The sequence below is a fragment of the Camelus ferus genome, chromosome 16 (genome assembly GCF_009834535.1).
Source record: "Camelus ferus isolate YT-003-E chromosome 16, BCGSAC_Cfer_1.0, whole genome shotgun sequence".
Lineage (NCBI taxonomy): Eukaryota > Metazoa > Chordata > Mammalia > Artiodactyla > Camelidae > Camelus > Camelus ferus.
This window is the reverse complement of record NC_045711.1, coordinates 18,344,401-18,357,481: the sequence shown is the minus strand read 5'-3', so window position 1 is coordinate 18,357,481 and position 13,081 is coordinate 18,344,401. Positions and strand designations below refer to the sequence as shown.

The following is a 13,081-nucleotide window of genomic DNA, read 5'->3' as shown; positions in this document are numbered from 1 at the left end:
CTTAGTGTCACAGTTCCGGCTAGTGCTTGCCTCCCACCCAGACTCCACGAGCTTGGGGGCCCCCGCCAACCTTGTGTCTGCTTCCTGGCTCGTGTGACCACTGTTGGCAGCTAGTGCAATGAATGAATAATTGAATACGTCTTTATTACGCAAAAAAGGAAGCAGATTCAGAGAGGTAGCAAGTGAGTAACTGAGCCAGGATTCAAACCTAGGACCCCACAGGCTGAGGGCGCTCACTGCCTCCTCTGCCTGGTCCTGGGGCAGCCCCAGGGGCGCCCCTTGGCCGAGAGGTATCAAAGGCGGCATTAGAAACCTCCTGGATCCAGGAAAAGAATGGCTGAACAGATGTGTAGACTTCAGGGAGGTTGGGCCTCGAGCAGGGAACCCAGGTAACAGCCCCCCCCCCCCCCGCCACAGCAGCCAGCTGCTGCCTTGGGAGCAGACCTGGGGGGTCCCATCAGACACCTTGTGCGGGAGAGAGAAGGAGGCTCACAGCCAGCCTGGGCCCCCGGACGCCTCCCCCCCAGGTGAGCAAAGAAACTTGCCAGCATCACTTGTCTGACAGCTGAGGCTGAGAATGGGGAGGCGGGAGGGGTGGGGGCAGGGGCTTAGGTGGGAATCGGCCTCCCCAGGGACGTGGTCACATCCCTACTCCCTCCCTTGCATCTCCCCATTCCAGTTAACATGCGTCTCTGTGGATCCCACCACCTGTCTCCTTCCTCTTTCCTCCTTGTGCCTTTTGAGGCTCTCAGGATTACACAAAAGTCAGTTTTCAACAAAACACTTGCTATTCTCTAATAACTCTGTAGTGTAGAACCCAGCTGTGTCAAAGGCTGCCCCGAGTTCCCCCAGAACCAAAAGGGGGAGTCTTCCCATGGAGTAGAGTCTCTGGGGGGCCATGAGGGGTGCAGTCCTGAGATGGCCCCCACCTGCCCCTCTAGTCCCTCCTAATGCCACTAGGCCTGGTCCCCACCCCCTGGGGCTGCATTCCACAAGAGCCAGGGAATCGAGGTGGGGTGGGCCGGCAGGGGGCTGGTGCACCAGGAGCCCTTGGGCAGGCTGGCCTTCAGGTCAGGACAGTCGGACTGGAGGCGGAAGGCGTCTCTGCAGGTGCTGGTGTGAGGCAGCCTCAGGGGGACCCTGTGCAGCTCTTGGGGTGGTCTGTATGGGTCTGTGCAGGGGTCAGGGCTGCAGTTAACGTGCCGCAAAACTTCCCGCCCTGAGCGCCTTCCTGGGCTTCCGTCCTCCCCAAACTCCGCACCCCCCAGCTCCCTCTCAGCAGAGCTGTGTCCTCCGTTGGACTTTCACAGGCCCCTCAGGACAAGCCCCATGAGACTGGGGACGTACTGCGGCCCGAGGGAGGGGGCACGGAGAGTGCCCAGTGCCAGCCATTCGGGCTGGGTGGGGCCAGAAGCTGACTCAGGAGTCGAAGGGCATCAGTGGCACCCTTTGTCCGTGGTGCTGGCCAGCTGCAGGCCAGAGCCAGACTGCTCTCCCCAAATCACGGAGCAAAGGGGAACTGGCCTGGAAGAGAGGAAACCACGAGAGCACGGCCTGCACCAGGGTGCCAGTGCCCTTCAGGGGGCAGGCATCCTGCTTACCGACCTTGGCCCCCCCAGGTGCCTGGGTCGGGGGCGCCCAGCCCTGCCCCACTGTTACGGAAACAACAGGCCAGCCAAGAAACAAGCACCACTGGGAGGGTTGGAGTACTCAGATGTATTACGCCGGCGGGCTCAGAGGGGCTTCTGCTCCGAAGCTCTGAGCACCTCCAAGACGTGTGCATGAGGTTTTATAGGGTAAAGTACAAGCTAGGGGTATTCGGCCAATAGGCATGGAACAGCTTTAGCAGCATCATTATCCCAAAAGTGGAGGCGGGGAGACAGCAAACCAACATTCCAAAGCCAGATATGTATCTTTGAAAACCCAACTGGCTAGCAAAAAAAACATGAACAGCAAACCAACACTAATTAACTTAGATTCACAAGTTAGTTAGTCCAGCAGAACTCAGATCAGTATTCCGATACTTAGATTTGTGTATCTTGTTAGCCCAGCCCAGCCTCTCCTTCACATTCCTAGACTTGTGAGTTGTCTTGTTAGACCAGCCCAGCTTTTCCTTCACACCACCTCCGACTCAGAGGAGAGGCAGAGGCCTGGTGACCACACTGACCCTCCCCCTGTCTCCTTGCTCCGCAGGGCTCAGCAGCACACACAACACAGGCTCCTCACAGCGACTCCAGGAGAACAGAGCTGCTGCCCTGTGGCAGGTGGGGATGGCGACGCTTCCCAAGATCACGGTGAGTCAGAGGCAGAGCTGCTCCTTGAGCTCGGACCAGGGTCTCAGACCCCTGGGCCCCAAGTCATCCCTCTGACAGCCCTCCCCCCGTGGAGAGGCCACGCTACCCTGGCCTGTTGGGTCCCCCTGCCCTCAGCCTCAGAGTCATGGATGTCTGCGCACACGCACCACCTTCTTAGAAATTGTCTGTGCTCGCTTTTGGTTGAGGTGGAATCCATAGAAACTCAAACCCACTATTTCCAAGTGCATATTTCAGTGCCTCACAGCATCCGCACGTGCTGTTCCTTCACTCTTGGAATATTCCTTCCACCTTTTCTGCCACCTTCCTGTGGAACTTCACCATCCAGCTAACTGTCCCCTCCTCCAGGCAAGCCCATGTGGCTCCAGGGGCTTTCTCTGCGACCCTTACCCCCGTCACAGCCCTGTGACAAGGGGGCTGTGGCCTCACTGGTCTCCTGAACCACGCTCGGCTCCCTGAGCACCCACTCACCGAATGGTTGTCAAATGTCTGCGTGAGTGAGTGAACGAGTTAGTAGAGGGCTTTGGGGGCCAGGGCTGAGCCCTCAGATTCCAGCCAAAGGGAGAGTCTGGAGTCAGGGGAGGTGGGGAGGAAGAGTCAGGGACGCCAGCCTTCAGCAGCACAACAGGATAACCAGGTCTGGTTCTGGGCAGGGACCAGGGAGAGGGTATTTCCATCTCCATCCTGTCCCCACCTTGCATTGTGGTCCCGGGAAAGTCGTTGTCTCGCTCTGGGCATGGCCTGGGCTCTTGGCCTCCAGGAAGGTCATCAGAAGGGCTGGGGAAATCCCTGGCCAGGGGTGGGACCTGCTCCTTTTACCCTGAAGTTCAAGGGGGAGATGCCAGGAGCAGCTTCTTCCAGTAGTCAGCCAGCAGGGGGATCTGTAGAGAAGTGAGTCAGGCGGCCCTGGATTCCAGTCTATGCTTTCCCTGGTTGCTAGCTGTGTGATCTTGGGCTGATTGCTTAACTTCTCTGGGTCTCAACGTCCAAGAAAACAGGAATCATGAGATCCCGACCTCGCAGGGCGTGGCAAATGGTAGTAACGATCTCCATAGTGGAGGTGATGATGTGATTAGAGTCCAACTGGCTTGTAGACAAGTTGAATTGCTGGCCAGATTCTGGAGAATGTTGCAGGTCTCTAAAAACCAGTCATGTTTAGTCCGTTGGGTGTAAGCTCAGTGTCAGCCAAAGCCAGGCAGATAAGGGAAGCAGGTCAGGGGTCATGCGTCAGGCACACAGCATGGCAGGCTACATCTGACGGAAAATGCAATCAGGGCTTAAATACAGAAGGGTCGTTTGTCTCAAACATCAAGACGGTCCAGAACCGACACCTGGCTCGGCTGTGCCACCAGGGACCCAGGGCCTTCCTACCTTCCCGCCCTGCCTCTTATGCATGTGGCTGTTGTCCTTGTAACAAGACAGCTGTTTGAGCTCCAGGTACAGCGCTATGTTCTGGGCAGAGGTGGGGAGAAGCTGAGGTTCCCAGCAGGACTTCTTGTAGGAGAGGACATGTGACATGATCCACTGACTGGGGGATTCATGGATGGGGACCTCCACGCACAACCCATGAGCCACAATGATCCAGGGCCACTTGTAGCTGCAAGGGAGTCTGGGAACTAGTGCCTGGGTTGGGGGAGCAAGGCCCAAGGCAGTTAGGATGAGTGTGGAGCGGCCAATCTTCACCTCCACGAAGAACCATCCTGGCTTCTGTTGATCTTAACAAGTGCCGCTCCAGGTCTGGTTTTGTTTTCCTCCTGTGTGGAAAGACATGGCTTCCAGAAGCACAACCGTTCTGCTCTAAGAAAACGCAACAGTCCAGGCGTTTAACCAAAGGGATAATAGGGTGTGCTTAGCCCCAGGTCACTGCTGAGGATGGGGTGGCATTTAAAGTACCGACTGACTCACGTGGCACAGGCCCCAACCAGTCTGATCAGATGCCCAGTTGATGAGGACATAGGCCCAACTGATCCTCAGGAATGCCTGCTGAGGGGCAGGGAGCCAGAACCAGCAGACAGCAGCCCTGGTTGTGGATGTTTGGGTTCACAGTGGGGAAATCTCTGTGTTCCCTCAAGATCTCCTAATTTTGACATGTTGTGTGAATTTCTGGATGACACTGTGCAGGACCCTCATCTCTGGGTCTTGGAGGTGCAGAGGCGTGACCTGACTGGCTTGGGGGAGGGGAGGCACTGCTGGCCACTCTCCATGGTCCTGGCAGACGGTTTCTTTCCTCTGGGACCCCACTCCTTCCCAGGTGCTCTTAGGAGTTCCAGCCGAGGAGAGACAGGTGGTTGAGGGAAGGAAGAGTCGGGTCCAGGGGATGGTGGGAGAGCCTCCCTAGGAAGAGAGACTGCTGAGAACCAGGAGAATTGAGAATGACATCATTTTTTAATGGACTGAAGTCTCCAAGGATGGGACAGGGACAACAGGATATTTTTAGAGTCCCAGATGAGACAAAGCCCCGTAAGTGTCTCCACATGGTGGTCGAGAAGAATCTAAGTGGAGATTGCATGGTTAAAGTCACTTCCTCAGTTTTCTTTTCTACCTGATGAAAATGTGTGATTTTTTACATCCTGCTGTTACAGAATGAGCTATGCATGAGTTACGCTGCTACGAACGTAGCTGATTGTAAGTACTTTTGACATTTTTAGGATGTTTCTTTCTAGTAGCTACAAATTTCTTTCCCTCTGAGAAATGGCAGGGTAGATGGGGTTCCTGGATTTTAAGGGCTGTGTCCTGCTGGCTTCTGGGGAGTGTGGCCAGGAGAGGGTGGGAGCAGAAGGAACAATCACCCCTGGTGGGACTCTCGTGGGCGTATTGATCGAACTGCTCCAGACAAGCAGACAAAATGGAACCCTCAGATATAGTGGTGAAGTTTGAAGCGGTGCAGCCACTGAAGTTAACAGTTTGGCAGTTCCTCAAGAAGTTAAAAAAGTTTACCATATGACCCAGCAGTCCCACTCTTAGGTGTGTGCCCAAGAGAATGGAATGCCTAGGTCCACACAAAACTGGTACATGAATGGGCTGAGCAGCCAACAAGTGAAAACAGCCCACATGTCCATCAGCTGATGATTGGATAAACAAAACGTGGTCTATCTCTGCTTTCACAGTGAATTGTACACTATAAACGTTTTATAGTATGTGAATTATATCTCAAAAAAAGTTGTTGCTGAAAGAAGAATGAGAGACGCCCCCCTCTGGTTTTTGATACTGAATGAACTTCAGAGAAAGTGTAAATAACACATTACCTTTTGTATAGTGAAGGGGAGGGTGGATAAGAATGTGCGTTAGCATTTGCTTATGTTGAATTTATAATGTTTCTTCTTACCTCCAGTACGAAACTATAAATGCGTCCACCTGGGGTGAGACCAACATTTTTCACTTGAACCTTTTTATTATTATTTGAGTTTTGAGTCATATGAAACAAATTTTCTTTTTGTTTTCTTTTTTATTGCAGTATAGTCAGTTCACAATGTTGTGTCAATTTCTGGTGTACAGCATGTCTCAGTCATACATGTACATACACATATTCTTCTTCATATTCTTTTCCATTACAGGTTACTACAAAATATTGAATATAGTTCCCTGTGCTGTAGAATAGTAACTTGTTGTTTATCTATTTAATATATAGTAGTTAGTATCTACAAATCTCGAACTCCCAATTTATCCCTTCCCACCTTCTTTCCCCTTGGTAACCATAAGTTTCTTTTCTGTGTCTGTGAGTCTGTTTCTGTTTTGTAAATAAGTTCATTTGTGTGTGTGGGGTGGTTTTAGATTCCACATATAAGTGATATCATATGGTATTTTTCTTTCTCTTTCTGGCTTTACTTAGTATGACAGTCTCCAGTTCCATCCATCTTGCTGCAAGTGGCATTATTTCATTCTTTTTTATGGCTGAGTAGTATTCCATTGTGTGCGTGCATGTGTGTGTGCATGCGTGTTTGTGCATATACCACATCTTCTTTATCCAGTCATCTGTTGATGGACACTTAGGTTGTTTGCATGTCTTGGCTATTGTATGAAGTGTTGCTGTGAACATTGGGGTGCAGGTGTCTTTCTGAATTAAGAGTTTCCTCCAGATACATGCCAACCTTTTCTTGAAGTAGTCAGTTGTGTCATAGGTAGCAAGCTCAGTAAGGCAAGGACTGAAGAAGGTCAGGTAATTGATGACTTTTCCAGGACAGTGTCAGGGCCTATTGGGAGCGGAAGTAAAGCAGCTCATACTGGATTCAAAAGTAAATGCGAAACAGGGAGTTTTTGCTGGATAATGTTGAACTGTCTGTAACTTGTATAGAGAAGTATTTGAAGGATTTACAGTTTGTCTTTTCTGATATTTTATGTTTTATTCCTGGGCCAGACGGGACCATCACACAGCTGTCCCTTGAAAGCCATGTTTATGTGCCCTGCTGTTGTATGCCCTCTGTTTACACTGAGGGACACCGCATAACTTAGCCTGCGTCTTGTATTTCAGAGTTAGGGAAGACTGTTTACCTTGTTACCTAAGGAAAGGCCATCAGAGAAATATTTCAGAACTCAATGCAGAAAACGTCCACTTCCCATTAATGCAAATCACATAACAAGAGAATCTGGCTTTTTCCTTGCTCTCAGGAAGATCAGAAATATTTATAGTTCAGCTTTAACTCAGGAGGCCCACGATTTTTACATGTCTGACTACTAGATATCTATTTGTCCTGGGGCTGACCTTATATTCCTAAACACATTGTCCCCTACGTTGTGTTTCTAAGGATGCCGTCTCTACTTTTCCATCGTAATACACGCATCCCAGTGAACCTTTAAAAATTCAGTGCAAAAAAAATAAAATAAAATAAACCAAAACAACCCAGTATGCCAAAGAGTTAACAGAAGGGAACCGTCAGCACCAGAAAACAGAAGAGGCTGGTAATATTGAGGGTATTTTGTTTTTCTGCATCCGAGTTCAATACATTGATGTGTTAAGTTTGTGAAAAATAATTGAGAGATAGTCATGTTACGTGGAACTCTGTATGTTTTAGTTAAAAATAAACAGTGGGGAATGTAAACAAAACAAAATTCCTTCCGGTCTGGATCCACTCTCCGGCCACCAGTCCGCGACGGAAGGACCCAACCCCCTGGCCTCTGGGTCCCGCCCGCCCCCGCGCCCCGGCCCTGGTCCCGCCTTGGCGGACACGCCCCCCGGGGCTGCCCCGCGGCCTCGGCTTCTCAGCACCGGCACCGGGGCCGGGCGCGGGTCCCCGCGCGGCTCTGCCCTCTGCGGGCGGAGCTGAGCGCACGGTCCCGGCGCGGGGGGCGGGGGCGGGGCCGCAGCGCGCGGGGGCAGCCCGAGGCCAGGGCGCCGCGAGCCGAGGACCCGGGGACGCCGGAAGCGCTGCGGCGGGGACCAGCCCCCGGAAGTCATGGCGGCCTCGGGCCGACGCTCTAGAACCCCGCAGAACCGGGATCTCCGTGGTTGGACATGACCGGTCACCGTCTACCAGGGATGACGCATTCCCAGCGCCGGGCTCCCGGGACCCATCGGGAAAACGGGGGACGCAATTCCTGGGGCGATAAGGACTGATAAGGGAAGAGGAGCCTAAAGGAAAGGGATTGCGTGATGCAGTCATCAGGGTAACTTCCGGTCACCTCACCCCTCCGAGCTCCAGGGGCCAGCAGCAACTGGCCGGAGACCTGGCGGATCGGAGGGGATGCGCGCACGCGCGCACGCAGAAGGCGATGCCGCCCACTCTAGCGGTGCCCGGGGCTGCTAGCGCGCATGCGTCAGAGGACGGCGCGGGGCCGCAGCGCACCCGGCGTAGCGCCGAGCTCCAGTCGGGCGGCTCCCTCCCGCCGGCTGGACAGCGGCGCGCGCGCGGGCGGAGGCGTGGCTTCCTCGGCAGGTGGGTTTGCATTGGACGCAGCAAGTGGAAGGGGTGGGCACCTCCGCAGAGGCAGCCCAGGGACTGGCCAGAAGCTGCAGGGGCGCGGTCTTGGGAGGCGGGGCCGGGGACCGGCGGGGCAGAGCGCGCCGCTGAGGTGGTGGAGGCTTCTGTGCCCAGTGAGAGAGCGGCTCCTGGGGTCTCTGACCCCGACCCCGGAACGGGAGGCCGGGGAGGCAGGGTGCCGGCGCCTCGGAGGGCCCCGGGCGGCGTCGGGTGAGGCGCCACCGCCGAGCGTGCAGCGAGAAAAGGGGCCGCCCCGCCCCTCGCTTTCTTCCTGGACCGCGCCTCGCGGCACCTCCCCCACCGCCGACCCCGCGTCCCGCGCGGACCTGAGCGCTGGGCTCCCGCGCAGGTGCGGGACGGGGGCTGCGTGCGGCCGCTCGCTCTGGCCCCTGCCTGGCCCCCTTCGGCCTGGGGCCCCGGAGGCTCCGAGGGCCCCTGAGCTCGGGGGCGGGCCCCTCCTCACCCGCGTGTCCACACAGACGCCATGGCCGAGCCCCTGAAGGAGGAAGACGGCGAGGACGGCTCCGGGGAGCCTCCGGGGCCGGTGAAGGCGGAGCCCACCGTCACCGCCTCCTCCGTGGCGGCCAAGAACCTGGCCTTGCTGAAGGCCCGCTCCTTCGACGTGACCTTCGACGTGGGGGACGAGTACGAGATCATCGAGACCATAGGCAACGGGGCCTACGGGGTGGTGTCCTCCGCGCGCCGCCGCCTCACCGGTGAGCGTGGAAACCGGCTCCCGGGGAGTGAGGCCCGCCCCGTCTCAGACAGCCGGCGGGGAAGGCTGGATGTGAACTCTGGCTCAAGTCAGCACATGCTGGTCAGGGGCCGTCTGGGTGCCGGCCTCTGTCTTGGGCACAGGTTCTGAAACTCTGGCATGGTAGCAGCCTACTTTCTCCTTAGAAAGATGACAACCCCGGTTAGTCCAGAATGGAGCTTCCCCAGAATGTGTTTCTGGGCCAGAGACTGGCCAAGGGATTGGTGGTGGGGTGGGCGGGGTCTGGAAAGGAGAGGGTGCAGGGAGGTAGAGGGAGCGCCAGCATTAGAGTCCAGACTCTCCTATTAACTAGCTGTGCAACGCCCAGCAGGTTACCGAGCTTAGGTCTTCACATCTCTAACTCTGAGCTGTGAGTACCTGCCTTGCAGTAGAGATGAAGGGGAAGTCTGATAATGTATGTCCTGTGCTTAGCACTGGACTTGGCACATGGTACGCACTCAGTATACAAGAACTGTGGTCATTTGCATTCTAGCCAGGAGCGGTTGAAAGTGGCCTTGTGCCCCTCTGCAGCTGCATCAAGGTACCTTATGGTATCTGCCTTTTCCCTAATCCCCAGGCCAGCAGGTGGCCATTAAGAAGATCCCCAATGCTTTTGACGTGGTGACCAATGCCAAGCGGACCCTCAGGGAGCTGAAGATCCTCAAACACTTCAAGCACGACAACATCATCGCCATCAAGGACATCCTGAGGCCCACCGTGCCCTATGGCGAGTTCAAGTCTGTGTAAGGAGTGGGCACGGGAGAGGGAGGCAGAGCTGGGGTCTCTGCGGGAGGTGGGGACCATCTTGCTGAAGCTCCAGGAGGGCAGCTGAACCTAACGTGAGGCAGACTGGGAAAATCCCCTCGATTCCAGTACCAGTGCTCCCTTAGGGCTTTCCCAGTGGCACTTGTGATTTCCCAAGAGGTGAATAGACGTAAGAAGTGCACAGGATCTCAGTACACAGGCTGGTAAACGTAGGACATTCGTCCTGCATCTGCTTTCCTACTCCATAGCAGACATCACTGATCAACCTAGGAACACTTCTGTATAGAAAATGGACAAACCTTTACAGATTGCCCATAGACATCCAAGCAGCCACTACCAAACAATGGAGGGGGTCCCTGAACTAAATCTATTGGCCAACCCTGGTTCAGTCCAGCCCCCTCTCTTCTGTGATGCTGAAACTAGGTCTGGAGGGAAAAGTGATCCCACTTCACTTAAGTTCATGGAAGAGTTGTAGAGAATTTAGAATCTTTGTGCCACTGGTGGCCCCTCCAGATCCTGAGAGTAAGGCTGTGACCTGTGGAGCTGGGAGGGAGGGTGTGGTGAGGATGGGGCCGGAGTGTGGCCAAGTCAGCTCTTGCCTGTCTCCCCTGCCCCTTTAGCTACGTGGTCCTGGACCTGATGGAGAGCGACCTGCACCAGATCATCCACTCGTCACAGCCGCTGACGCTGGAGCACGTGCGCTACTTTCTGTACCAGCTGCTGCGAGGCCTCAAGTACATGCACTCGGCTCAGGTCATCCACCGGGACCTCAAGCCCTCCAACCTGCTGGTGAACGAGAACTGTGAGCTCAAGATCGGGGACTTCGGCATGGCCCGCGGCCTGTGCGCCTCGCCTGCCGACCACCAGTACTTCATGACCGAGTACGTGGCCACACGCTGGTACCGCGCCCCTGAGCTCATGCTCTCTTTGCACGAGTACACGCAGGCCATCGACCTGTGGTCTGTGGGCTGCATCTTTGGTGAGATGCTAGCCCGGCGCCAGCTCTTCCCAGGCAAAAACTATGTGCACCAGTTGCAGCTGATCATGACGGTGCTGGGGACCCCGTCGCCAGCCGTGATCCAGGCTGTCGGGGCTGAGAGGGTGCGGGCCTATATCCAGAGCCTGCCGCCACGCCAGCCCGTGCCCTGGGAGACAGTGTACCCGGGTGCTGACCGCCAGGCCCTCTCCCTGCTGGGGCGCATGCTGCGTTTTGAGCCCAGTGCCCGCATCTCTGCCGCTGCTGCCCTGCGCCACCCCTTCCTGGCCAAGTACCACGACCCTGATGATGAGCCTGACTGTGCGCCACCCTTTGACTTTGCCTTTGACCGTGAAGCCCTGACCCGGGAGCGTATTAAGGAGGCCATCGTGGCAGAGATCGAGGACTTCCACGCGCGGCGTGAGGGCATCCGCCAGCAGATCCGCTTCCAGCCTTCCCTGCAGCCTGTGGCCAGTGAGCCTAGCTGCCCCGACGTTGAGATGCCCAGTCCTTGGGCTCCCAGTGGGGACTGCGCCATGGAGTCCCCACCGCCAGCCCCACCACCTCACCCTGGGCCTGCGCCTGATACCTTTGATCTGACCGTGCAGCCACCCCCGCCAGCCAGTGAACCAGCCCCTCCCAAGAGGGAGGGCGCCATCTCAGACAACACCAAGGCGGCCCTCAAGGCTGCCCTGCTCAAGTCTTTGCGGAGCCGACTCCGAGGTGCCTGGCAGAGGCAGCGGCTGGCTGGGGAGCGGGGGGCGGAGGGGGATCCTGGCTGGGACAGGCCCTTACCTTCCCCCTGCCCATCTTACCCGCAGACGGCCCCAGCGCCCCCCTGGAGGCCCCTGAGCCTCGGAAGCCAGTGACGGCCCAGGAGCGCCAGCGGGAGCGGGAGGAGAAGCGGCGGCGGCGGCAGGAGCGGGCCAAGGAGCGGGAGAAGCGGCGGCAGGAGCGGGAGCGCAAGGAGCGGGGGGCCGGGGCCTCCGGGGGCCCCTCCGCCGACCCTCTGGCGGGGCTGGTGCTCAGCGACAATGACCGGAGCCTGCTGGAGCGCTGGACTCGCATGGCCCGGCCCCCCGCCCCTGCGCCCACGCCGCCGCCGGCCCGGCCCCCGAGCCCTCCTGCCGGCCCCCCACCACAGCCTGCCTGCCCAGCCCCAGGGCCTGCACCTGCCCCACTCCAGACTACCGCTGCCGCCCCGGGCCTCCTGGCCCCCCAGTCACTGGTGCCGGCCCCCGGGCTACCGGGCCCCAGTGCCCTGAGTGTTCTGCCTTACTTCCCTTCTGGCCCACCCCCTCCAGACCCCGGGAGGCCCCCTCAGCCCTCCACCTCAGAGTCGCCCGACGACGTCAACCTGGTGACCCAGCAGCTGTCCAAGTCGCAGGTGAGGGGAGGAACCCCGGCCCTGGGGACGCCTGGATCTGAGCCCAGGGAAGTGAGTTTGGGAAGTCCTTGGGGACGGGAGGCGCTGTGACGTGTCTATTCCGGGAGAGCTGATCAGTGGGCAGGTTTCCGTCTCCTTAACTTGTCCCCTCACCCACAGAAAGCGTGGCACTGGCCGCGGGCAGCACTTGGTGTTTGTCCAGGCTGGCGCGGTCACTGTGGGCAGTGTCAGGATGGGGGGCCCAGCAGACCCCCGTTGGCTCCTGGTGGGGCCTACCTTGCAAGCTGCCATCACCCTCTGCAGGTGGAGGACCCCTTGCCCCCTGTGTTCTCGGGCACACCGAAGGGCAGTGGGGCCGGCTACGGTGTTGGCTTTGACCTTGAGGAATTCCTAAACCAGTCTTTCGACATGGGCGTGGCTGACGGGCCCCAGGATGGGTAAGATGCTGGCTGGGCTGCTGGAGGGGCTGTGGGTAGGGGCTCCCCCTTCTGCACCAGCCGCCTCCACTCTCCCCTCCCTCCGCTGCAGCCAGGCTGACTCGGCCCCGCTCTCGGCCTCCCTGCTTGCTGACTGGCTTGAGGGCCACGGCATGAACCCTGCAGACATCGAGTCCCTGCAGCGTGAGATCCAGATGGACTCCCCGATGCTGCTGGCTGACCTGCCTGACCTCCAGGAGCCCTGAGGCCCACAGTCTGTGCCTTGCTGCCAGGGGCAGACCCAGCTCCAAGATCGCAGGAACGCCCAAGGGCTGGCGCCCGGGGCCCTGCTGGGGAAGCTCAGGTCGGGTGGTTCTGCAGGGTCATCTCAGACCCACCCTGCAGCCTTAAGCAGCCACCTGAGCCAGCAGTGAGCCCCGCGGGATCGGACGAGCCCTGCCCCCGAGCGGTCCTCTTCAGTATCGTATTTTTATTAATAGTTGTAGTATTGTTACTGTTATTACACAATGTTTTGCCATGAAAACGAAGCCTGTGA

General features: G+C 57.3%; 1 protein-coding gene across 1 annotated transcript; it reads left to right on the top strand.

The window, feature by feature from the left end:
- Positions 1 to 7,502: 7,502 nt before the first annotated feature.
- Positions 7,503 to 13,069, top strand: MAPK7 (mitogen-activated protein kinase 7). The gene is made up of 7 exons (XM_032498947.1): positions 7,503 to 8,182; positions 8,707 to 8,943; positions 9,559 to 9,724; positions 10,367 to 11,445; positions 11,544 to 12,109; positions 12,413 to 12,546; positions 12,638 to 13,069. The coding sequence occupies exons 1-7, from the start codon at positions 8,059 to 8,061 to the stop codon at positions 12,789 to 12,791; spliced, it is 2,460 nt and encodes an 819-aa protein (XP_032354838.1). The 5' UTR covers positions 7,503 to 8,058; the 3' UTR covers positions 12,792 to 13,069.
- The last annotated feature ends 12 nt before the right edge of the window (positions 13,070 to 13,081 follow it).

What these genes read in the sequence shown, in the direction of transcription:
- MAPK7 (XM_032498947.1), top strand. Translation starts at nt 8,059, where the DNA reads ATGCGTCAGAGGACGGCGCGGGGCCGCAGCGCACCCGGCGTAGCGCCG. An exon ending in AGGCGTGGCTTCCTCGGCAG is followed by an intron (nt 8,183 to 8,706) that starts GTGGGTTTGCAT and finishes GTGTCCACACAG; the next exon opens with ACGCCATGGCCGAGCCCCTG. An exon ending in TATGGCGAGTTCAAGTCTGT is followed by an intron (nt 9,725 to 10,366) that starts GTAAGGAGTGGG and finishes CTGCCCCTTTAG; the next exon opens with CTACGTGGTCCTGGACCTGA.